Here is a 27,485-nt window from a genome sequence, read left to right on the forward strand (position 1 = left end):
GAACTACCTCCCCCCCCATGACTGCGCTACCTCATATAGATGCCAGAGCGGCCTTAAGGATAGAAATTGGGGATTCTGTGGTCTTCTTTGTCTGGCAGGGAAAGAATCCTGACTCAAACCAGTAATTGACAGATTAGATTGATTTTGGGTACACAAAGACTAATTGAAACTTTGGGGTACTAGGGATAAGGACCTGTGTTGGTAATAAACAGAAGTTGGGTAATTAGAGTTATTTAGTGCTCTACAGGTAAGGTAAGACTTCTTCTAAATAAGATTCTGCATCTTATTTTTCCTTTACATTAACGATAGGCATCTTCAATTCAATCCTGGCAAAGTCTGACAAAATATTTGATTCCTTTTAATAATGGGGTAAGATCTGGAATTATTCTTATTATTTTATGTGTATTTCCCCTTTTTAGTTATTACCATTGGTTTTAAAATTATAATTTACAATATTCAAATTCCTTGTATAAATATTTTTAACAGCATAGCATGTAATGTAAGGAATGGGAAAAAAATGTCTTCTCCATGACCTCATGCCCATTCCTCATAATAATCACTGTTAAAGAGTTAGGAGTGTAGAATACAAAGATGCTCTTGGGTTTGGATTAACAAACTCACAAGACATAATAGGCTTTATTCAGCACTAAATTTACTTAGCTTTAAGGAAGGGTATAAAACAGATAATAAAACTTGTTTGATACAAAAATAGTGATGGCATCATCAGTTCCTAGGAGGAACTTTGAAATTTTCGGTCACTCCCTGTTTGGGATTCATATGGCCACGGAATCTGTCAATTCTTGAGGCTTATCCTATGCTAGTTTTATGAATTTCCTCAGGAGTATGTGTTGGGGGCGGGGTGTCCATTCTGCAGCGCAAGTGCATCTTATCAATGCTGATTACTAATTACTCGCTACACATTCTTGATAAAGTAACTTATGTCTGATTCTTAGTTTTCTTGGATTTGGTATAATCCTGTATGTTCTATGAGTGCTATTGCAAGAAATATTTGAGCAAGGGTTATTTAAAAGTTATTTTAAGGGTCATATAACAATGTACCTCATAAGAGATAACATACAAATACATGTAAGTGGGCGCCTGGGTGACTCAGTCAGTTAAATGTCTGCCTTTGACTCATGTCATGATCCCAGGGTTCTGGGATTGAGTCCCACATTGGGGAGCTTGCTTCTCCCTCTGCCTCTCTCTCTCTCTCTGTGTCTCTCATGAATAAATAAATAAAATCACAAAAATAAAAACAAATACAGGTAAGAATTACCCTTTTTTTTAAATGGTTCTCTACTATAGTTGTGATATATTTTACCAATATTCAACTGGTGACCAGTTAAGTTTTCTAGTAGTTTTTCATGATTACACATATTATCACAATGAATATCCTTGTACATAAGCCCTTGTGAATTTGGACAAGTGTTTATGTAGGCTACATAGAATTTCTGGATCAGAGGGATGCACATTTAAATTTTTATTAATCTGCCAACCTGTCCCTCAAAGTTGTCATCAACAGGGGCACCTGGATGGCTCAGTGGGTTAAGCCTCTGGCTTTGGCTCAGGTCATGGTCTCAGGGTCCTGGGATCGAGCCCTGCATTGGGCTCTCTACTCAGTGGAAAGCCTGCTTCCCCCTCCCCCTCTGCCTGCCTCTCTGCCTACTTGTGATCTCTCTGTCAAATAAATAAATAAAATCTTTGAAAAAAAATTGTCCTCAACAGCATGTGAGAGGATGTTTCCCTATGCTACTTCCTTCTAGTTTTGTCTATGTTGTCTCCCTCGAGTCCCTGAAAAATTCTGTGAATTTGGCAAAATACATATAATAATTTTTATTTTACATTAGAATCAGCAGGCTTTGGATTAACTCAAAGTCATAGAACTAATAAGTGGTCTAGATTAGAATTGAAATCTTTGATATCTGGTTTTCTTGCGGTTAAACTGAAAAATGCTTCTTTGACTAATTTTACTTTTCCTTCATTTTAATACTTGGAACTAATATAATAGTCTGCTGTTGAGAAAGTCAAATTATTTCTGTCCAACTTTATTCAACAAAAATTAATGAACTAGCCAGTTAACCTCTGATGTTGAATGGAGCCCTTCATTATCTGTCAGTAACATTAACTTACATTATGCCAGTTTAAAAAAGACCTGTTAGTTTCAGATGCATTTAATATACTTACTGGTAGTACCAGTATATAAAGTTAATGATTTTAATGTATTTTAGTCTTTAGCTGTATATCAGCTTTATGCATAGGAAATAATTGCTCAACCTTTGAAGTTATGATATTTGACAATATGCAAAACTTTTGCTGTATATACGCCAATGAAAATTTTACATTACCAGATAACTCATGAATTAACCTATATTAAAGTTTGGAACAATTTAAATGATGGAGTGAACAGATTTTTGAGGCTGATTCATTCTGACTTATAAAAAATATTTTAGAGTACCTTCTACTTCTGGTTCTTTAAGTTTGTTACTTTCATTAATAGTCATGCTTGCAACTCGTTTTTCCAAGTGCTGTCAGTGAATTCATGCCAGCATTATTTATGCTTGAAATACTTTATTTTTCAAATGTAATTTTTTAACTTTTATTTACATATTTTATTTATATTTATATAAATTTAAATTATATATATTATATATAATTTAAATTTTATATATTTATTACAAATTTTGTTTACATTATGTGGAAAGTATTTCAAACTAGCTAAAACATTTTTATCACTAACATTTAAAAATGGTAGAATACATCTTTTGTTTTTAAGTCAAACTTTATTGAAAACAAAATACTTTCAGGGACATTTGGGAACTTGTTTTCCTTTCAGTGGGATTGTACCCCTACTCTTAACCGAAAGGTAGCAAGAAAAAAGTCTATAGATTTACTCATGGCTATTTTTGCTCCCTTTGCCATTTGAAACAAGAATAGATGGGGACAAGTTTGCTTCCTATGATCTAAATATTTCTCTTTCCATAAACTGCTCTAAAAGTATCAATTTAAATTTAGGCATAGGAAGTAACAGACATTAGACAAAGTTTTGGTATTGTGAAAGTAACAGTAATCTTACTGGAGCTGGATTTATCAATAAGCAGATGTTTACTCAAAATTCATCTCTCCCTTCCTTGTCTTCCCGTCGAAGTTTGTTGCCCTTATTATTAGCACTCGTCAGAGTCCGCAGCGCATCGTGTGTGTGTGTGTGTGTGTGTGTGTGTGTGTGTGTGTGTGTGTACTTGCTTTGGTCTTTCTTCTGCTCACTTGTCACCCTGGCGTCCTAGATCTGTCTGTTACTCATTTTGCTGTTGTGTTTAGGGCCTGGAACATAACAGGTGTAAATGTTGAATTCAACTGATCTTTGTAGAATAAGACCACACTGTGAAGTTGACCGCTCATTCTATTTGATAATCCTTAGCAACTAAAACCTATTTCTTAGCGTTTCATATTACTTGGGTGAACCAATTTTTATATAAAAAGATTTAATACACTTGTTAATTTTGCTTACAGATAACTGTTTTATATACTCGGAGGGTGATTACTGGTAGTTCCCCATATGCTTCTATTTATCAGTCTTTTCACTCTTTCTGTTCACTTGTTCTATGCCATATTTTATATGTTAGACCTATTTTAGATTTTGATGCTTTTGAACTTTAGGTTTTGATATTTAGGAAATGTGCAGAATATTCTGTGACCTTCTGCATGTTATGCTTGTGGCTTAATTTGAATTTGGCTGCCATTCCTCCTAAGGAAATGTATATTGTAGGTAATTGGTAAAATGAGCCAACCCTCTTAAATATCCTTGTAAAAACTCTTATTTTTTTTATGCACTGTTTTAGTAGCTTAGGCTTTCCTTGTCTAGGAACACAAGCTTTTTTTTTTTTCCTTCGAGGTTTTATTTATTTGACACAGACAGAGAGAGATCACAAGTAGGCAGAGAAGCAGGCAGAGAGAGAACGGGAAGCAGACTCCCTGCTGAGCAGAGAGCCCGATGAGGGGCTTAATCCCAGGACCTTGAGATCATGACCTGAGCCGAAGGCAGCGGCTTAACCCACTGAGCCACCCAGGCACTCCTTAAAGATTTTATTTATTTATTTGATAGAGAGAGAATGAGAGAGAGAGAGAGCATGAGAGGAGAAAGGTCAGCAGGAGAAGCATATTCCATGGTGATCAGAGAGCCCGATGGGGGACTCAATCCTGGGACTCAAGGATTATGACCTGAGCCAAAGACAGTCACTTAACCAACTGAGCCACCTAGGTGCCCAACACAAGCTTTTTAATCACTTCATAATGACTCTAACAAAAATGGAGGAAGAGGACCAATGTTGATTGAATGCTTACTGTATTCTGGTGTTCTGATAAATAATATATACAATTACTAAATCATTAATTGCTTAGTAATGCTAAGCCATATTATCCCCACCTCCAGATGAGGAAGCTGAAGCAAAAAAGGAGTATATTTCTGCCACTTGGCCTGTTGCATTTCTTTTCTTTTCTTTTCTCTCTTAAAGATTTATTTATTTGAGAGAGAGAGAGAGGGAAAGTGAGAGAGAGCATGAGAGGGGAGAAGGTCAGAGGGGGAAGCAGGCTCCCCACTGGGCTGGGAGCAGGATGTGAGACTCCATCCCGGGTCTCTGGGATCATGACCTGAGCCAAAGGCAGTTGCTTAACCAACTGAGCCACCCAGGCGCCCTGTTTTATTTCTGATAAAACATGGAACATAGATAATAGTCTCGCATATTATGGATTAGTAGAAAACACATTAGGGCTTTTATTTCTGCCAAAGGGCTAATTAGATATCTTTGACTATATTCTAACTGCTTTTAAACACTTAGGTATTTGGAGGTAAATAGTATAAACACTTTTAAATGTATAAGTTTGCATAAAGAGGAAAGGGATTTCATAAGTGCCATGAATCAAAGAAATATCTCAAAAGAGTAGTGTGTTTTTTTCAAAGCTGCTGGTGCCAAGGCCTTTACTGATCTTTGTGGCTCTAGTGACTTCGGTTTTAACAGTTGTGTGGGGACCAGAGACAGGCTCCCGTTGTTTGGGGTGAAGAATCAGAATCTCAGACATAACCGCATTCACTGTCCTTACCCAGGGTAAAAAATAAAGTTTGATCTGAAACCTTTAGGTAAAGGATATTTTAAAAAGTGAAGAAAAGAGGGAACTGATGCTAAGATACTGAACATTTCTAGGAAAATTGGAAATTAGAGAAGTAACAGCAACAACAAAATAGTAGCACATGGAGTAAGAGAATTTCAAGGAATACTTCATCAGCAACATCATATCTTACAGTGAAGGCAAGACCTAAAAGCCCCAGTTGGAGAGACAGTCAGTCTTACTCAAATATCTTATTACTTACCAAATTTTAATTTTGTGCCACCTCCCAAAATTTTTTACAGTATTTCACACATTTTCTAAATTTTCACTTAATATTTTAAAATAAATTTACAATGTTATGTTTATGATTTTATTTTATTTTTTTAAAATTTTATTTACTTATTTGACACAGATCACAAGTATGCAGAGAGGCAGACAGAGACAGAGGGGAGGAAGCAGGCTCCCTGCTGAGCAGAGAGCCCGATGTGGGGCTCGATCCCAGGACCCTGAGATCATGACCTGAGCTAAAGGCAGAGGCTTAACCCACTGAGCCACCCAGGAGCCCCTAAGATTTTATTTTTAAAAGAAACTTTTTATATCAAAACAAAATATGGAAACCTATACCTGCCATAAATAGAAAACATCTGTACAAATTAATAAAGTAAGGTCATAAAGGGATATCTATGTCCTGTTTTCTCTTACTGAGCATGAGACCTGTCTTCTCTTGTAAAGAAGGAAAAACAAACTTCAAGAGAGATTGAAGACACCCTGTACTCTCTTCCCCTTTTATTTAATAAGAGGAATTGAAAAAGCTACGAAAAGGAAATACACTCTTGTCTTAGGTGATTCTGTCTGTCTTGAGTGCTGTGTAGGATCACTTGCAGTGCAGCTATCATTGGCTAAATGTGAAAAGATGCAAAGGGGAAAGTGTGAGTGTGTGTCTGATCATTTTTTAATCATCTGTTTATTATTTACGAAGTACTGCTCTAAGCTGCTTATATTGAAATGTTCTTTGGTGTTTTTTTTTTCTATTTAAAGCCCTTTTGAGAGCCTGTGCTGATGGAGGTGCCAACCGTTTATATGATACCATGGAAGGAGAGAGGGAAAGGTATGCTTTCTTTCAGCCTGTGTCCAAAATACCACTAACCTGATCTTCAGGTTGTTTTATTCTCTCCTTGATGAATGATCAGTATTAATGTTCTTTGAAATTAACAGAAAACCACACCAAGTGAGAGAACTGCTCGAGCATGTTGTATTATTTCTTAGTTTTGAGTGTACCTCTTAGAAGAACTAGGCCAGTCATACTCTTACTTAAAAGCTTCTCATTCAAGGTTTCCACTAGAGATGCAAGAAAAAAATCCTCGCGCTTTCTGTCTGTCTCGTTGTGGCAGTCAAGATTGAATGGGGGAGTACAGGCTAAAATGAGGGAAATTTCTGCAACTCAAGTAAACCTTGTCAACAATGAAGATCTGGTTTACTCCAAAAAAAAAAAAAAAAAAAAAAAAAAGCTTCTCATTCTAGTCAATCAGAGAAAGACAATTACATAGTTTCACTCATATATAGAACATAAAAAATAGTGCAGAGGATCATAGGGGAAGGGAGGGAAAACTGAATGGGAGGAAATCAGAGAGGGAGACAAACCATGAGCGACTTTTGACTCTAAGAAACAAACTGTGGGTTGATGGAGGGAGGCGGTGGGGGGATGGGATAACTGGGTGATGGGCATTAAAGAGGGCATGTGATGTGATGAGCACTGGGTGTTATACACAACTGATGAATTACTGAACTGTACATCTGAAACTAATGATGTACTGTATGTTGGCTAATTGAATTTGAATAAAAAAACTATGGTAAAGAAAAAACAAAAAAACCCCTCACTCTACTACTTCAAAAGTCTCATTAAGTAGCTTTATCAAATATCGATATCTTTGAGGACTTTGAACATTAAAATAAAACTCCGTTTAAATGAAAAACTGACCTCATATAAACAAATGATACATGCTGTGGCAGAAGTGAGATTTTTGTAGTAGTGTTGAATAAAGCTAAGTATAATTTAACTTAGTTACTTCTGAGTTATGCACATACATATATTTTAGGAGATAAATACCTTAATCTTAATGATTTGGTATCTGTTCTGTCTGGCTTTCCTGACCTTTGCATGGTGAGCTATTTTTAGATAAGAGAATACATTTGATGAAAGCAAATTTAAATCCAGCTCATTGCCAACATGTTTATAGTTCAACCTCTTGGCAAACATAAGAATTTATAGTCTAGATATAAGTAGACTGGCTGTGAAATTTAGTTCCACTTCTATCATATGTGTTATTAAATGTACTGAAATGTTTATAGTTTGAGAAATCACCTCCTTGCTGCAAAAAATAAAATAAAAATATTATGATTCAACATACCGCAGGTGTGAATTAAATATATGTAGTTTAAAATGATGTAAAATACATCTTTATGGCATCAGAATTTTTAACTTCGGCTTCTAATACTGGAGCTGCTGTTTGAAAGCAGCCAGTTGCTTATAGGAGGAGAACATGTTTCCTTTAAGATTGGGAATCCTAATGTCTAGGGACTGGATGAATTATCAAAGAATATGGCAATAGTGACAGCCTAGGAAACAATTTAAATTCTTAACATTTTATAATTCTTCATTTTTTTAACTTTATGGATTCCTCTGACTGTATTCTCCAAGACCTGACATGGACAACGTGTGAAAAATACTCTAAACAGTGCCTGGGCCGGGTAGTTCAGGGAAGAGCATGATGCCCATGAGGCCAAGATTATGAATTGGGTATCGCGTTTCGTGCCTGTAGCTGGCTTGCTGGCAAGGAATCTAGTATTCAGTGCTATTTCTTTAACGGTAGGTGCAGCTTGTGAACATAATTACATGAACCAGAGCTGTGAAAAGATATTAACACAGTGCTTCCAACTCTGCTGTGACCATAAGAACCATCCAAAATGCTTGTGAAAAAAATTCAGATTTATATACTGATTGTTCTTATTGGATTGGGCAGACACTAATGAGAAAGAGAACACACAACATTTTTATTCACAGTAGAAAGCAAAACAGATTACAAGGTTTGTGGAGTACCTTTTTCTTTTTTTTTAAGATTTTTTATTTATTATTTATTTGACAGTGAGAGATCACAAGCAGGCAGAGAGGCAGAGAGAGGGGGGGAAGCAGGCTCCCCACCGAGCAAAGAGCCCTATGCGGGGCTCAATCCCAGGATCCCGGGATCACGACCTGAGCCAAAGGCAGAGGCCTTAACCCACTGAGCCACCCAGGTGCCCCTATTTTTGACCAGATTTCAAATTAACATTTCTAATATTTTTAACACATTTACACATAATCTTATGGAAGTCTTCCAAAAGATTTACATGATTTATTGAAGAATCATTTGACTGTAGATGAAGATGTTCAATAAGAAAATGTACTTTCCATTGCTTTTCTCATTCTAATATGTTTGCAGTGATTCATACTCTGATACTTAGGAACATGGTGTCCTGGTAGATTGTCTAATAGGTATATGAGTAAACTAACTGCCTCACATGGGAATTAAATCCTTGGAGTAAATCTCATTAAATACAAACCCTAACCAGTTTCACTAATTGGATATAGGTGACTAAACATGATTCCTATTAGTTGCATTTTTTAAAAAAAGATTATTTATTTATTTATTTATTTAACAGACAGAGATCACAAGTAGGCAGAGAGGCAGGCAGAGAGAGAGAGAGGAAGGGAAGCAGGCTCCCTGCTAAGCAAGGAGCCCAATGTGGGGCTCGATCCCAGGACCCTGGGATCATGACCTGAGCTAAAGGCAGAGGCTTTAACCCACTGAGCCACCCAGGTGCCCCCTATTAGTTGCATTTTTAAAAAAAGATTGTATTTATTTATTTGACAGAGGCAAAGCGGGAGAAGGAACACAAGCAGGGGGAGCAGGAGAGGGAGAAGCAGGCATCCTGCAGAGCAGGGAGCCCGACGTCAGGCTCTATATCAGGGTGCTGAGATCATGACCTGACCAGAGGCAAATGCTTAACAACTCAGCCACCCAGGTGTGCCCCTTATTAGTACTGTTTTTAACAGAGAAGCCACACAATGAAAAAGGAAAAAAAAATACAAGTTTTAAAAAGCCATGTATGATTTGTGGACCATTGTTTGGCTTGTTCATGTTTGCCTTTTTATTTAATTTCCGTATCTATAATGTAATACCTTATAATTTTGTAATAAAAGATGAATGTGTAGAGAATCGTCTCCCACTGAAGATATTTGGAATGGAAGGAAGGAAGACTGATGTAGACAGGAAGAGAGGAGCAAGAGGAGGAAGAGGCCTTTATGGAGGGATAGAGCTGAGGCAGACACCAGCAGTGACTTTACATCTGACCCTGTACCATGTACTCTATACCGTCTTCATAAACATCTACTCTGGAAGTGTCCTCTATTTATCAGGCCACTGTTTCTTGTTTTATTTTGTTTTTTTTTTAAAATAAAGAAGTCCTAAGTGTTTTTTAATGCTGTCAAAATGATACATGTTGATTTGAACATATGTTAGTTGAAAGAAACGAAAAAGAAAAAAAAAATCTGTTATTTCTTCCTAAGTAGCAAAGAGTTACATTGAGTCTATTTATTGATTCTGCCCTTTGGAACAACAGAAAATGTGACTAATTTTTCTTGTTCAGGTCAGTATAAGTTCCCTGATGCCTACAAAATTGTGTGGGAATATTAAATACTCAACAAATACTTGTTAATAAATGAGTATTTTATTACAGTCACTCTCTCTTCCTGTAAGGTTTTGAGTGACTTTGATTGATCCTCACACTTTGGATAAACAGATGACCTTTGCTCTGAGGATTGGCAGGTTCTGATTTGGGGGCATGCGCAGTCTGAAGGCAGTCTGAGGCAGGTTGAAGACCCAGTTGGGGAAATGTAGGATGGGCACCGCCAATGACAGTTGGGTCTCCACTTTGGTTAGAAATTTGAGATTAAAGAGGAAGAGGTTTTAGGAAGACTCCATACTTTGTACTCCCATATTCATTCATTCATTCTTTCTTTTCTTTGTTCTCCCATATTCATTCATTCTTTTTCTTTTCTTTTCTTTCTTTCTTTCTTTCTTTCTTTCTCTTTCTTTCTTTCTTTCTTTCTTTCTTTCTTTTCTTCTTCTTCTTCTTCTTCTTCTTCTTCTTCTTCTTCTTCTTCTTCTTCTTCTTTTCTTTTTTTCAGTTGAGATAAAAAATCTGAACTTCATCTGTTTGGTCACCCAGTTTCTCCAACCTCCAACATTATTTTTAAATCATCTGAACTATCCCCACTGATTTCTGATTCCAGCCCAATATGTAGATTACCATATATATTATATATATCTAATATATATATATAATTCCTGTAGATTACTATACACACACACACACATATATATATATAATTCCTGAAATACAGTTGGCACACAGTATTAGTTTCAGGTGTGCAGCATAGTGATTCCACAACTCTATTGCCATACACCTAATTTACTGTTTTCTTAACCCCAGATGTCTTTTTTTCCTTTTTCTTTCTTTCTTTCTTTTTTTTTTTTTTTTTTTAGAAATGTGGGGTACTGTGGTGGGGTATTAGATGTATCAGTACCCCTAATTCTGCGGCTTCAACCTGATACTGACAAAGTTGCATATCTATATTTTGGTACTAGTCTGTGATTAAAAACTCCTATGGTAACCTCATAATATCTGCTTCCTGCCTTCTTGAAAGTAGGTAAAACCCACCATTAGTCTGAACCAGGATGGTAAAGCACAGCCTTGTAGTCAGAATAATCACAGGATGCAGAGGGGGAGAAAAAAATATGAGTGAAGCACATAAGATTTTCTAGGAGCGTTTATGGAGCAGATTTTCTTTCTTGCCCATCATCGATAGGCTTTGGAGGAACTTTGTTTTTCTTCTTCTTCTTTTAAAGATTTTCTTTGTTTGAGAGAGAAAGTGAGAGCACAAGTTGCGGGGGAGGGCAGAGAGAGAGGGAGACTCCCTACTGAGCAGGGAACCCAGCCCCAGTGCGGGGCTTGATCCCAGGACCCTGAGATCATGACCTGAGCCAAAGGCAGATGTTTAATGAACTGGGCCACCCAGATGCCCCTCTTTTGTTTTTCTACTGACAATTTTGTTGACAATTTAGTAGATCAGCAAAGAGTAAAATGTCCACATCAAAGAATATTGAAAGATTATTATTTGTGGGTACCAGGTCAACAGTAAGGATTATGGGAGAGATAAGCACCCGGACCACCCTCCTCTCATACCTAGTGATTCCTCTTTCTGCATCTTTCACAGATATTCTAAGAGAACAGTTTCTGCTCTGGTTAGTTTCTAACCAGAGGTAGAAAAGTTGTCAGCTATGGCAGTAATTACCAACCTTTTCCACCATAGGGAGTATTAAAAACAAACATGTAGAAAAGTGCACAAATTATAATGATCTAGCTCAATGAATTTTCACAGAGGGGAACACATGAGTAAATGGTATAGAGATCAATAAATAGAATATTACCAGCATTGCAGAAGCCCTCCTCATGCTCTTTCCCATCACCATCTCCCCTCATAGCACACTGCTATCAGACCCAATACATGTTAGATTAATTCTGCCTATCTCTGGTATTTATAAAATGGAATCATAATATATTGAATTTTGACTAAATGGACTTTTTTGGGGGATATAGAATTGATAGCTCTGTGAACCTGCAGAATGGATTAAGAAACATTGCTATAGGTCCTTATAAGGTCATGCTAAAAATGGTAGGAGGTGGAAGAAGTGATGGAATCAAGTAGAAGAGGTAGGAGATGTATAGAAACCAGCAAGAATTACAAAATCCATGCCACATGAAAGTAAAATGACAGTATGGGAAAAAAGAGTTGATACCATTTTTTTTTAATACCTTTAAAGATAACGTAGACATTTGTAAACCTTACCCTATTAGAAAGTTGAGGTAAACTGATCAAAAAATGAAAAGAGCCTTGGAATGAGACAGTATCTCCCAAGAATAATCCAGTGGCAGTAATAAGAATGTGGCATTTAACTTATCATTCATTCATTTTTATTCATTCAAAAGCTTATTGAATAGCTTCTGTGGTTAGACATTTTGATAGTTACTGCGAATATATAAATAATTGATTCCTGCCCACAAAAAAAGACCTTAGAGTAATAGAAGGAGAAATTAGTATGCAATAGGATAGATTATAAAGCACATAATGAGAAAATTCTCATCCAATGTGATAGGTTCTGTGATAGAGGGAAGCACAGAGGATGGACAGTTAATCCCAAATTGGGGTATTAGAAACAATTCTGAGGATCCTGCTGAAGTATAAAAGGTTAGGGTCACAGAGTGGGGTTGGTGGTGGGGGGCGTGTACATGTGCACACGCATGTGCTGACTAGCAGGGAGGAGGGAAGGAAAGGTTCTGTTTGTCTCCTGGATAAAATCTAAACTCATTTCCTATCAGGGTTTGTCTTTTACTTATCATTTTAGCCAAGTTGTTTCCTCTTTTTTCCCATGCCTTCTCTCCTCACTGCCTGGGCTTCAGAAGCAACTTCAGATAGTTTATTTTATTTTATTATTATGTATAAATCAGAATGCCTTATAGCTAGAAAGATCATGCCCGTTTTGTCTGAAATCACATATAGAACTCGTCCTACTTACTTTCAGAATGTCTTATATTTATACTGTGTCCTCATTACTATCTCAGTGAGTCTTTTGTCAGAAATGAAGATTCTTGCCTTTGAATTCATTGGTATTTTGAATGTAACATGAATATCAGTGCTACTTGTGAGTGTTTTTTGTCATTTTAAAGGATGCAGAGACTTTGAAACTCATCTGAGAAGTAACTGTGAATTTGGTATCATTAGTGTATGGGGACTTGAAATGGGGAGAGGAGGTGTGTTTTGGTTAGTTTTCTCAGAATAGTTGAATACAGATCTGAACGGGAAAGTCCCACATATGATCATATAAACATTAAATTAGCTTAGATGTTTAAGAACTGCTTTCTGTTGAATTTAAAAGATTAGCATCCTAGAGGAGAACATAGGCAGTGACCTCTTTGACATCGGCCACAGCAACTTCTTTCAAGACCCATCTCCAAAGGCAAGAGAAACAAAAGCAAAAATGAACTTTTGGGACTTCATCAAGATCAAAAGCTTCTGCCCAGCAAAGGAAACAGTCAACAAAACAAAGAGGCAACCCAGGGAATGGGACAGGATATTTGTAATTGACACTACAGGGGCGCCTGGGTGGCTCAGTGGGTTAAAGCCTCTACCTTTGGCTCAGGTCATGATCCCAGAGTCCTGGGATTGAGCCCTGCGTCGGGCTCTCTGCTCGGCAGGGAGCCTCCTCTCTCTCTGCCTGCCTCTCTGCCTACTCTTGTGATCTGTGTCTGTCATATAAATAAATAAAAAATCTTAAAAAAACAAAAAGAAAAATGTAAATGACAATACAGATAAAGGGCTGATGATATCCAAAATCTGTAAAGAAATTCTCAAACTCAACACCCAAAAACGGAATCATCAAGTGAAAAAACGGGCAGAAGACATGAACAGACACTTCTCCAAAGAAGACATACAAATGACTAACAGACACGTGAAAAAATGTTCAATATCATTAGGCATCAGGGAGATTCAAATTAAAACCACACTAAGATACCACCTTACACCAGTTAGAATGGCCAAAATTGACAAGGTAAGAAACAAAAAATGTTGGAGAGGTTGTGGAGAAAGGGAAACCGTCTTACACTGTTGGTGGGTTGCAAGGTGGTGCAGCCCCTTTGGAAAACAGTGTGGAGGTTCTTCAAAAAGTAAAAATTGAAAAAATTAAAAATAGAGCTAACCAATGACCTAGCAATTGCACTACTGGGTATTTAACCTAAAGATGCAGATGTAGTGAAAAGAAGGGCCATGTGCACCCCAATGTTCATAGCAGCAATGTCCACAATAGCCAAACTGTAGAAAGAGCCAAACTGTAGAAAGACCTCAACAGACGAATGGGTAAAGAAGATGTGGTCCATACAGTAATACGGAATATTACTCAGCCATCAGAAAGGATATATACCCAACTTTTGCATTAACATGGACGGAACTAGAGGGGATTATGCTAAGTGAAATATGTCAAGCAGAGAAAGTCAATTATCATATGGTTTCACCTATTTATGGAACATGAGGAGTAGCATGGAGGACATTAGGGAGAAGGAAGGGAAAAATGACGGGGGGAAATCAGAGGGAGAGATGAACCATGAGTGACTACGGACTCTGGGAAAAAAACTGAGGGTTTTAAGGGGAGGAGGTGGAGGATGGGTTAGCCCAATGATGGGCATTAAGGAGGGCACGTATTGCATGGACCACTGGGTGTTATACACAAATAATGAATCATGGGACAGTACATCAAAACCTAATGATGGGAAAAAAAAAAAACAACAATGATGTACTGTATGGTGACTAACATAATTAAAAAAAAAAAAGATTAGCATCCAGTAAGAATTCCTTGAAATCACACAGAAGACCATTCATGTAAACAAGTGTTAATGAGGTAAGATGAAGGAGAACTTGTGGTGATCAAATGGGAAAGACGGATTCAGGGACGCCTGGGTGGCTCAACTCAGGCATGATCCCAGCATCCTGGGATGGAGTCTCACATCTGGCTCCTTGCTCAGTGGGGAGCCTGCTTCTTCTGCCTCCTCTGCCTGTCATTCCGCCTGCTTGTGCTCTCTTTCTCTCTCTCTCTGATAGATAAATAAAATCTTTAAAAAAAAAAAAAAAAAGAGAGAAGAAAAAGTAAGGATTCATTCCCGATTTCTTATTCCAGTCAGACCATTTATTTTTTCACAGTTTGGATTTCAGACTTCCTAACTTTATACATTCTTGCAGCTTTCTTATGAGCAGATCAATACTGCTTTTCAGAGTGATCCAGTGGGAGTCAGACTGACTGTTGTGGCTCTAAAACTCACTGTGCCCTAGCTAAGCCAACTTCAGACTATGATTTAAATAACTGAATAATGTGGGATTCTAGCTGTTACAGATAGCAGGAATTCCAAGTTGGGAACTATGAAGTGAGAAGGCATGCACGAATTTTTCAGTTAGGTCAGGATCCAAAATCTGATTCTGGATTCTATGAGACTTTGGCAAGTAATTTCACTTTCTCGGGCTGTGATTTTTCCACCTGTGGCATTTCAGGGAAAGATCGGGATCTTCTGGAGCATTCACAGGAATCATGAAGATTTTTATGAAGAATGTATTACTTGGGCTGGTTACACAAGAGTGGGATAAGCCAAGAGAGTAGAGGGTGGCCCTTCAAAGCTACGATATGATGAATTATAGGATAGTTGAATATGTGTATGAGCTAGTTTCGGACAATAGCTGTAAATATTCACTCATAGTTAATACTTTGCACGTGGTAATTGTACTACTTCCCAGCAAAGTTGTAAGTGTTGGAATGAAGGAATATAACATTTAGCTTCTCTGGTTCTTTTTTTGGTTTTGATCATCTTTGTTCAGTTATAATTTTATATGATAAAATTCATCCATTTAAGCATTCAATTCAGTAGGTTTTGTAGTAGGATACAGGCATATCCACCAGTTGTCAAGAATAGAGCGTATCTGTCATCCTGAAAAGTTCCTTCCTATCCTCTGGCATCAGTCTCCAACTCCTATACCCGGGCTTTTGAAACCTTCTAGAATGTCCTATAAATGGAGTCATTCAGCTTGTTGTCTTATGTATGTGACTTTTTTCACTTACCAAATGCTTCTGAAGATTGATCCCTGTGATTGTGTGTGTAAATAGTTTGTCCTTTTTCATTGTTGAGTGGTGTTCTGTTATGTGGGTACACCATAGTCTTGTTTGTTCATTGAATGTGGTTGATAGACCTGATTCTTAAAAATCATCCTTTTAGTTGGAATCTGTTACCACTTTTTTTAAGTGATTCTTTGGGAGGAATGTTAGGTTAGTTCTTTTAGTCAGAGCCAAACATAATTTTCAAAGTTGTCACTCATACCCTCGAAGTGAGGTAAATAGTAGAAGAGATTCATATATAATGCTTATATTCTACTGTATCTTAGTGAAAATCTTGCAAAAGCTTGCTCAGTACTGTTAGCTTTTTATGGAATAAGATAATAAATATTGTTATGTAATAAGTTGGTGTCAAGGATCTGAGCAGATATTATGATCTTAATAACCTCTAATATATATGACAATTGATTTCAGTCGACCTATGACTTATTTTCTCAGTGATGGGGATTTATTTTAACTAATGTTCATGCACTTTGTGGCATAGTTAAAAAAAATATGCTTTCATTATGCTTGAACATATATAGAAAGGAAACAAGTGTGTACTTGAGGAAATCCAAAGATCTTTGGTTTACCTTGATTTCTTCTAAGCCTAGCCTTAAGAATTTTAGTCACTTGCTTCAGCAAGTTTCTATTAAAAAATATTCATGCCATCAAATTACGAGGCTCTGTAAGCATGTCAACATTATTGGGTCTTTGAATCAAAATGATGGAAGGTAAAAATGATTAGCACATTTAAAAGAAAATTTGTAAGAGGAGTCTTATTATTAAAGAACCCTACACAATCAACTGTGAGGGCATATTTATCTTGAATTGTTGATTGAATTAGTTTTGTAATATATTTTAGTCTGTTGGTTATCAAATGCTATAAATCAGAGATCTCAAAGTTACCCATGCATAGCTCTGAATCATTTCAGGGAGTCAGGGGCAAATAGTGTATGCAGAGATGCTATGTTTATCAGATCATGCATGAAGTCAGAATAAATTTCAGAAGGAAATAATTTTAAGCAGCTGCAGGAAGTCAGTTTACAACTAAATTTAATCAAAGGCATTGTTCTTTATGGCTATTCTATTTCATAAAGTATGTTCCTGACAAAACCCTTTTCCTTTCCTGCACTATGGATGGAGTCTTCAGAAATAAATTCCCCTCAGATGATTTTTCAAAGAAACCTGGATCATCTGTCAAAAGTTTTGAGTAACACATGGCTCTTTTAATTTTGCTTTATGAAAAGAAATAAACCTGAATAGTTTTAGCAGTTAATACAATTTAAGAGCTCATGTTTCCCAAGTTTTTTGGCTAATTTTCAATATATTATTAGATGGCTGAGTTAGTAATAATTGAGAATAGTCACATAATACTGTGTATACATATGTTGTTTATTAGAAAGTTGTAGAATGGTCCCTGTCTGTTCATATTCAGTTAAGTGTGTATGACATACACCCATGCTTGCACACATACACTAGGTACTTCTGTGGAATTTTCTCATTATTAAAATTTTGGTTTTGTATTATCAGACCAATAGTAATCAGAATAACTCCAACAACAAGACAGTATGCATTATTTGTTGGCACATCATTCTAAGACATGAAACTTGAGTCAATGGTGGGATTGCACCTGAGCCAGCCATGGCCTTCCCATTAATAGGGGTCAGAAAAATGACAGCTAGAATTCAGTTAAAGCAAAGACTAGTTAATAAATTTTGTGAGAATATATCCAAGTGGCACTTAAAACAAGATGAGCTCTGGACTTTCACTTACAGTTCTGGGTTAGAGATCTGAGAGGTGTTTGAGACTATATTCCTTGAAGACTTCAATTTTGCCTCTAGCCCGGGAAATCAAGAATATGCCGAAGAGTCTCAGAAAGGCTACTTAAAATACAACGGGAAACATTTTACCACTCTGAGAAAAAAATCATTATGTGTAAATATACATATGCGCACATATTTGAATGTGTACGTGTATATATTATGTCTAATATGCTTGTGTCTGGATATTATATGATCTAGGCAATAGAAGAGAGCTTCTTCTCAGAGAGTCAGAGGAAGGGAACTTAAATGATGAGCAAGGAGACACTAGTCTGTAAATGTCCAGGTTGATAGGAACTATAATAATAATAGTAAGTCATGAATATTTGAAATGTTGACTTGCTCTCACAAATTGTAGGATTTAGAAACGGTACTTAGCACTTCTCTTGAATGACATCAGCTGTGCTTTTTGCTCGGACTGTGGGAAGAAGGTGTTTATCCCACGGGATTTAGATCTATGAGCTCTGATTTTGGCTTTGGATGTCTGGTTATGTGCATTTGTGCTGGATACCGTGCATGGGTGCCTGACACCTGGGGCGTGCTACGTAAGGCAGGAGGGGCCATGGTGGGAGTGGTTGTTTAAGCATTAGTGCTCTTTAGCGATGATTATTTAAAATATTGGTGTCCTCTAAATATTGGTTTCCTACTTGGTTAATTATTTTAAAAACCATTGGCATGCCCATTGAAATGCCAAGGAGTTAGTTTTAACATCACACAGAGATACTTTTATACAGAACACTGTATCTGATTAACTTATAAAAACCCTATTCTAAAAAAACAAACAACCCTCTTTTAAAATTCATTTAGAACATCCCTCTTTCTTCTGCTTTCTTCCAAGTATTAAAATCCCTTCAAAACTCTGCTCATGAGTTGTGTTTCCCCAGAAGTCTTTGCTGGTAACTACCAGTTTCTGTAGACCTAAGTCAGGCTTAAGTTAAAATTTTCTAAGCAATCCTTGACTATCATCCAACATTATGTTGAAATTGTCTATCAGTGTTTCTACTTAATTAAACAAAATTCTTTGTTCTTGTTTTATTTACCTTGGGAAATAACTCTAGTCCATGGACCCAGATTTGACAAAAATTGAAAATATTTTTAATTGAGCAGTATTACTCCTTTTAGATAGTTTTCCCTGAAAATAATAATAATTTCCTCACAGGCCAATAGATGACAAATCCTGAATGAACTAGGTAAGGGTATTTGGTGGCTAAATCTCTTGCTTTAACAGGTTATGTCAGTGTCCTTCTGGAACGTTTTCCTACTCAGTGTTTCCCTTAACATTTATCCCAACACGTTGGAATCACCTCTTTGCATGTTCCTGCCAGCCTGTCACCCAGTGACATTGCACTGTCTCTAGCCTTTTCACGCTCTTATCCGCAGTAAGTAGGTCACTATATGCTTAATAGTTAGAATGATTAGATATGCTCTTCCATAAAAATTTAATGTATTCTACCTTCGTAGTTTAACTATGAAAGCATATTTTTGACCCAGTAAAGTAATTCTTAGTTACTTTTATTTAAGAGCAGAATCAGAGAATATCAAAGGCTCTCCTGTTAACATTGTTAGGAACTTCTTATTTATTTTATTTATTTATTTATTTTGTATCAGTGGGGGTTCCTGGTTGTAAAGAAAAGAAAACCTCTGACCAATGTAAACAACAGCAACAAAATCAATGAAAAATATTATAATTAACAGTTCTTAATTGGGAAGACTGGAAAGTTGGGCCTGGGAAGAAATATGCCAGATGTATCTACAGTACATTTGTGTTCTAAGAACAAGTTAGGGCTTGCACTCCACCCTCTGTGAGCCGGCCACTGGGTGCTGCTGATGAATTCCCAGTGGCTTGTCTTTTCTTGTGTGAGAGTATATGACTGACCAAGCCAAGGTGGTTAAGGGAAAATCTGCCTTTGCCCTTGTTTGTAGGGGCGGCATGAGTAAATATGCGACTCCTGTTTGTTTCTGGATCGGTCTGTGCCTGCTATCAAGATTCACACCATGTTAGCTTCATGGGTAGGGACAGCCAAATGCAAATACAGTTACAAACAAAATCCTCACAAATGCCCACCCAAAACACCTTCTCTCTGGCTGCCAGTGCTTCTCCTTGTCCTTGGATCAGCTAACGGTCTTCAGTAATCTTCATACTTCCCCTGCCATAGGCACCTCTCTAACTTAAAACTTACTGTGATCTAAAATGCTCCTAGCTATGAGATTTTTTTCCCCTCATTCTCTTAATGACGGTGAAAAGGAAGTTATGTTTACTAAACTATCATATGTGTAAATGATAAAAATATGTCTCATGTATTCTAGGAAATTTAATAACATTCCTCACAAATTTTTGGAAAAGGGTATAGTGGGGCACCTGGGTGGCTCAGCCGGTTAAGTGTCTGACTTCTGATTTCAGCTCAGGTCATGATCTCAGGGTCATGAGATGAAGCCCCATGTGGGGCTCTACGCTGAGCATGGAGTTTGCTTGGGATTCTCCCTCTCCCTCTGCTCCTGTCCCCACTCCCACCCCCACCCCACTTGCAGGTACCAGACTCTCAAAAAAAATAAAGGAAGTAGAGTGTACACTTTCTGAGTTTTAGAAAAGCTTGCTTTTAATCATATTCTGTTTTTCTCTGAGTTCATGTTATCTATATTTTCCCAAGTATACTCCTTAAAATCCCACTCTTAAGGTTCATGATTTTTCTGCGAGGCTTGTGATATTTTTTAGATCTCTTTTGCTTTTAAAGTATCTTCCTCTCAATGAACTGTCACCAAGACAAATTTACAACACACAACATGGTTTTCTTAACTTGATCTGAATCTTTGTTACAATTAGAATATTTTTTTTTCTAATTTATACTATGTAAAAAGGTCTCATTGTTTAAAAGCATAGCTTTGCTTTAAGAATACAGTAATACAAATTACTACAAAATTCCCTTGATTTTTCTTTTTATGAGGAAATTTGACCAGATTTAGTTCTTACTAAAAAAATTAGAAGTTTGTAGATGGGAAAAAATGTTTTGTGACTTGAAGCGTAGTACTTAAAGAGGCAGCTGAAGCTAGAAGCTTAGAATGCAGTTTTCTTTCTACTGCTCTCATCATGTTTTTTACTTCATGCAAAATTCACTTATTTATCACTAGCAGCCTCTAGTGTGTCTTCAATTTTTTCTTGCTAGGCTGTACATTAGTGGGTTATTAGTAACTAGAGAGCAGTTCCACGTGTTAGGAGCAAGAAAAACAACTGTAGTTTCTGTCATCTTACCATTATATCAGTCAGTGAAAAGAACATTTTCACATAGGAGTGGGATCTTATGATTCTTATAAGTTAATAGGGCTTTCATAGTGAATTTCCTCCGTGTGGCAGCTTTTCACCAACATGTCCTTCTGATGTGGTGGGGAGAAATGGTTGATGGTCATGAATAGCTGATGCATTCTGATGCTTTAATATGATGGGGTTGATTTAGGATATAGGTGGCAAAGGTTAACAAAACCAACGATTTTAGCCAAATCATATATAGCAAAAGTCTGATCCAAACTGTACTCATTTGTTCAATTTTAAAGCTGTGTACAGGTAATTTTAATAAAATCATAATTACAAGTAATAGCAATAGAAAAAATCAATTCATTTAAAGGAACCAAATCTGTACTGTTTAGTATTTACCTTTTGATTATTGATTTAACTTTATATGTTCCTCTTTTTTTCTTTTTTTCTTCTCTATTTTCTCTCTCTCTCTTTTTTTTTTTTTTTTTTTTTTGGGACAGAGTATGTGCATGTGAGTGGGGGAGAGACAGAGAGAGAGGGAGAGAGAATCTTAAGGCCCAATCTCTTGACCCCTGCCTATATCATGACATAGGCTGAAATCAAGTCAGACGCTTAACTGACTGAGCTATCCAGGCACCCCTCTATTTTTCTTTCTCTTAAAGGTGCATGGTTCCCTACCCTTACCCACCTTTCTACACAAGTAATAACAAGTTCATCATAATGAATCTAGGGAATACAGGTAAGTACAAAGAAAAAATAAAAATAACCTGAAACCACTTAGGCTCTCAGTATTGATATTTTTACATATCTTTTTCAATTTCACATTTTGGTAAGCATGTTTCTGTCTTGCTGAGTGTATGTGTGCACATGTAATAAAATAGGGATTTTGTGCATATTTTACACCACACCTGTTTTTTTAACATTGTATTATGAACCCATCATGTGTTAAATAAAAATTATGTTATATTCTTTCAGTCTTCCTATATCAGAGATGTATGTTCATAATTTTTTATAACATTAATAAGTAAAACTTAGATAAGTTTTACAAGTAAAATTTTGAGTTCTTTGCACTTAAAGTAGATTCTTGGAAATTAAGATATGAGGTCAAAAGTTATGCATTAAAGAATATTTTCTCCCACTTTTCAGGCTGTTTCATTACTTTCTTGATAGTATCTTTCAAATCATAAAAATTTTAAATTCTGATGAAATCTGGTTTAACTCTTTTGTAGCTCATGATTCTGGTGTCGTATATAAGATTCTTTGCCAAATCTGAAATCATGAGGTTTTACCTCTATGTTTTCTTCAAAAGTTTTATGGTTTTAGCTCTTGCGTTTAGATCTTTCAACCATTTTCATTTTTGTGAGTGTCGTGTGAAGTAAGGGTTTAACTTGATTCTTCTGTGTATAGCTATCCAGTTACTCCAGCCATGTGATGATTGGTGTTTGGTTGAGAACACAGTTCTTGCCCCACTGAATGGTCTTGGTACCCTTGTCAAAAGTCAGTTGACCATAGATGTATGAGTTCCTTTGGTACATTATGATTTCTGTTCCATTGATCTGTATGTCTAGTCTGGTGCCATTACCACACCATCTTGATTATTACCATGCTTTTTAGTAAGTTCTGAAGTTGAGAAGTAAGAGTCCCCCTACCTTGTCCTTCTTTCTTTCTTTCTTTCTTTCTTTATTTTTTGCCTATTCTGAGTTTCTTACAATTAATTCTATATGAATTTTAAAATCAGTTTGTCAGGGCGCCCGTGTGGCTCAGTGGGTTAAGCATCTCCCTTTTTCACTCCAGTCATGATCCCAGGGTCCTGGGATCAAGTCCCACATCATGCTCCCTGCTCAGTGGGGAGTCTGCTTCTTCCTCTACTGTCCCTCCCCCTTCTCATTCTCTCACTCACTCTCTCAAATAAATAAATAAAAAATTAAAATCATGGGGCACCAGGGTGGCTCAGTTGTTAAGTGTCTACCTTTGGCTCAGGTCATCCCAGGGTCCTAGTCGAGCCCCGCATCACGTTTCCTGCTCCATGGGAAGCCTGCTTCTCCTTCTCCCACTCCCCCTGCTTGTGTTCCTTCTCTTGCTGTGTCTCTCTCTGTCAAATAAATAAACAAATAAATAAATAAATAAAATCTTTAAAAAAAAAATTTAAATCAGTTTGTCAGTTTCTACAAAAAGTCAGCAAATTCTGATACAGACTGTATTGAATTTGCTGATGAATTAAATCTGTTGATGGGCACTATTGCCTTACAGTGTCAGGTTTCAAAAAAAGTGCAGAAAAAGTTTAATACTTCTTTTGGACGATTGCTAGAAAGACACAAAATAATGAAACTAAGAAGAACTAGGCAATCTGAGTAGACCTCATGGCAATGGGGGGATTGAATTAGTAATTTGGAAGAAACAAACTACTTCAAAGGAAAGCCCAGGTCCAGATGGCTGCACCATTGATTTCTACAAAACATTCAAAGAATAATTAATGCTAGTTCTTCAAAGTCTTGGGAAAAATAGAAGAGGGAATGCTGCCCAGCTAATTTTCTAAGGCTCAGTGTTCCCCTGATACCAGAACTAGACCAATGATAGACTCACATATGTATTTTTTAATATGGATGCAGAAATCCTCAACAAAAAACTAGGAAACTGAATCCAACAATGTGTAGAAAGGATTAGTCACCATGACCAAGTGTGATTTGTCTGAGGAATGAAAAGGTGGTTCAATTTCTGAAAGTCAATTAATGTAATAAATCATTTCAGCAGAATAAAAAACAAAAATCATATGATTTTCTGAAGAGACACAGAATGTATTTGGCAAAATCCAACACGTTTCATGATAAAATACTCAACAAACTAGGAGTATAAGGGAATTTCTTCAAGCTAACAAAGACATCTACAAAAAACCCAGAATTAACATCATATTTAACAGTGAAAGGCTAAGATTAAGAACATGGAAAGGATAATCTGCTTTTGTACTTCTGTGCAACATTGTTCTGTAGTTTCTGGAATGGCAGTTAGACTAGAAAAAGACATCTAAATAACGAAAGAGGTAAAGCTATCTCTATTTGCAGATAATGTGATCTTATTTATATAGAAAATCCTAAGTATACTACTAAAAAATGATTAAAACTAATAAACAGTTTCAAGGTTGCAGGAAACAAGATCAATATATAACCAACTGTATATTTATATACTTGGACCGAACAATTTAAAGATGAAATTATGAAAACAATGACATTCATAATAGCATCAAAAGAATAAAATAGGAGCATATTCTGTTCTTTTGAATTACTTGTTTTATCAATTTCTAAGAGAGGCTTTTTGAAAATTGTAATGGATTTTTTTCCATCTTGAGTATCCTGGGGCTCTTTTATTGCATACAGATTGGCTAATTGTTTTGGTTAAATTATCATTTTATATTATGAAACTGCCCCTTCTTTATCTTTACCAGAATTCCTTGTTCTGAAGTCCACCTTGTCTTATAATAATATAACCACTCTGCTTTCTTATGAGTATTTCCATTGTATATTTCTTGCCATGCTTTTAGTTTAAATACACCTATATCTGTAGTTTTTTATAGACAGCACATCTTTTTCATTTAATGTTAGATCTAGGTCTTTCAGTTGGAGCATTTGGCCCATGTACATTTAATGTATTTATCAGTATGATTACATTTAAATCTAATATTTTGCTACTTCTCCCATTCTTTTTTCTTCCTTTTCCTTTTTTTTTTTTTTTTTTTTTTAAGATCTTTCAGTCATTTTGTACTCACACAAAATGTGGGGCTTGGGCTCATGACCCTGAGATCAGGACCTGAGCAAAGATCAAGAGTCAGACACCCAACTGACTAAGCCACAAAGTTGTTTCCCCTTTCCTTCTTTTGTACCTTTTTTTTTTAATGGTTCCATTTTATGTCCACCATTGGATTATTGGCTATACCTTTGTATGGTATGTTTAATACTTTGTGTGGTTAATCTGCTATTAATTCTCTAATGTATTTTTCATTTCTGATAACGTATTTTTTATTTCTAATAGTTATTGTATTACTTCAATTTCTCACTTCTTTGTTCATGTTTGCTTTTAACTTCTTGAGTGTATGGAACATGTTTGTAATAGTTGTTTTAATGACCTTGTCTGCTAGTACCAGCCTCTTTGTCTTTTCTTTGTCTGGTTATGGTTTTCTTCTTTGCCTGCCTGATAGTTTTTGAATGGATGCTGTACATTTTTAATTTGAAGTTGTTACCAGATTTGTTATATTCCTTTAACAGTGTTGATTTTTGTTCTGAGACATGGTTGAATAACTTATGGGTGAGCTTAAAACTTTGAAACTACTCTTGAAACTTTATGTAAAACTTTCTTGTAGTAGGTCAAGTGTAACTTTTTCCTGGGACTAATTTAGTCTTACTTCTAATGTGAGACTCTATTTAGTGACCTGTTTATTACTGTCTCTGTACTCTTGATGACAGGAATGTGGATTCTACCCAGCTGTATTTTATTTTTAGGAATTGTTGTGACCATTGCTTTCTGGTGGTCCTACCCCAACCCTGGACTTCTCATTTGTGTGTAGAAGAGTCATGTGTCCAACACTCAAGGAACTCTTTCTGGAGCTTTCTAGACCTCTCTTTCTCTCTGTAGTTCTATTTTCTCAGGTACTCTATATTATATTTCTTAGCTTTTCATCTTCCCTTAAAATTGGTGCCCTCATTTGAGGAGACCACAAGCTCTCTGAGTTTTCCCTCACTAGAAAACTGGCTAGAAACGGGCTCCAGGAAGAAAGCTGAGGCAGTAATAGGGCTCATCTCATTTGTTTCACCAAGCACCGTCCTGAGCTGCCTATTTTCTGCTCTCTGGATACCATTGTTTCACATATTTTGTCTGGTTTTCTAACTGGTTAAAGTGGTTATGGGCCAATTCCCATAGCATAGACAGAAAGAGCAGTCCATGTATTTTAATTTCTTACCCACAGAATTTGTACTGCTGTTACTGAGTTAGAACACTCAGTCACAATTAAATACTGACTTGTTTACTCACTGCCTAGAATAAAATATGCTTTTGGCAAGCTCATATGATTTTGTAATTGTGCCTCTCCTTACCACTTCTCTTTTCATTAAAAGAAATCGCAAACTGTAAAAGTATAAGTAGAGCTTACCTAGGGATTGATAGTTTACAGTGTGGAGTAACTTTGCACTGCATTCACACTGTTCTTTGATTACCATGCAGCCCTGGTTGGACATACAAGTAGCGCAATATTTCAAATAAGGGCCAAGATTTTGGAAGAAGTGGAATTGCATCTTGTGAGGGAAGCATAGCAAGAAAATTTCTCTATACCAGGCAAGATTATCTTCAGTTCAGAAAAGAGGAGGAGGAGGAAAAGGAGTTTTGAATCTGTGTGAAATCTGTGTACGTTACTTCGTATCTCTCAGACTTGGCTTTCTACCATAAAGTTAGTATGATAAAAACCTTTTGGAATGGTTGTGAAAATTAAAATAAAATTTTACTAATTAATAAGTGTAAAATGCGTGAACAAAATACAGACTGGCATATAGGAAGTATTCAAAAAAATATTTCCTAGAAGTCTTCATCTAGATTAAGAGACCTCAGATCTTTATCTTTTTTGTTCCTTTTTTTTTCTTTTTTCTCTAATTCAATTTTTTTCTAGAAAGATTTTACTTATTTATCTGACAGACAGAGATTACAAGTAGGCAGAGAGGTAGGCAGAGAGAGAGGAGGAAGCAGGCTCCCTGTTGAGTAGAGAGCTCGATACAGGGCTTGATGCCAGGACCCTGAGATCACGACCCAAGCCGAAGGCAGAGGCCCAACCCACTGAGCCACCCAGGCACCCCTAATTCCATTTTTTTTTTTGCAAAGTTTTATGTTTTCCCTCTTATCATTTCTCTTTTCTTACTGTGTCCTTAATTTTTATTTTAACCGTGTGATGTGGAGATTTTGTTTGTATTTCCTTTATTATTTTTTTTTGGTTAGTTTTTTTTTTCCTCTGGGTGTTTTAGTTATCTCTTTTAGTTTGTCTTTTATTTATTAAAATCTTAAAAAAAAAATCCCATCCTCCGAGATAATCAGCATCAACAGCTTCATCCATTCACTACCATTATTTCCTTTGTAATTATACAAAAATATTTGAATATGTTTACAGGCATTTTTGTTTGTTTTTATTTTATTGTTTTAAAACACTGTTAATACCAAAACTTATGGGATGCATCAAAAGCTAAATTAAAAGAGAAGTTAATAGTAATAAACATCTATATTTAAAAAAAGATCTCGGGGCACCTGAGTGGCTCAGTGGGTTAAGCCTCTGCCTTCAGCTCAGGTCATGATCTCAGGGTCCTGGGATCAAGCCCCACATTGGGCTCTCTGCTCAGCAGGGAGCCTGCTCCCCTCCCCCCTGGCTGCCTCTCTGCCTACTTGTGATCTCTCTGTCAAATAAATAAATAAAATCTTAAAAAAAAAAAAAAAACTCAAACAACCTAACATTACACTTCAGAGAACTAGAAAAAGAACAAACTTAACCCGAAGTTAATAAAAGGA

At 36.4% G+C, this 27,485-nt stretch overlaps 1 protein-coding gene across 1 annotated transcript in view; it reads left to right on the forward strand.

The window, feature by feature from the left end:
* The window catches only part of LOC111152088 (thiamin pyrophosphokinase 1), a 348,477-nt gene that overhangs the window by 133,467 nt on the left and 187,525 nt on the right, over window positions 1–27,485 (forward strand). The window contains exon 4 of the mRNA XM_022510396.1: window positions 6,139–6,208. Within this exon, the coding sequence (XP_022366104.1) occupies window positions 6,139–6,208 (70 nt within the window). The remainder of the gene's footprint in view (window positions 1–6,138; window positions 6,209–27,485) is intronic.

The sequence above is a fragment of the Enhydra lutris genome, unplaced genomic scaffold, assembly GCF_002288905.1.
Source record: "Enhydra lutris kenyoni isolate GAN:26980312 unplaced genomic scaffold, ASM228890v2 scaffoldscaffold27, whole genome shotgun sequence".
Classification (NCBI taxonomy): Eukaryota; Metazoa; Chordata; class Mammalia; order Carnivora; family Mustelidae; genus Enhydra; species Enhydra lutris.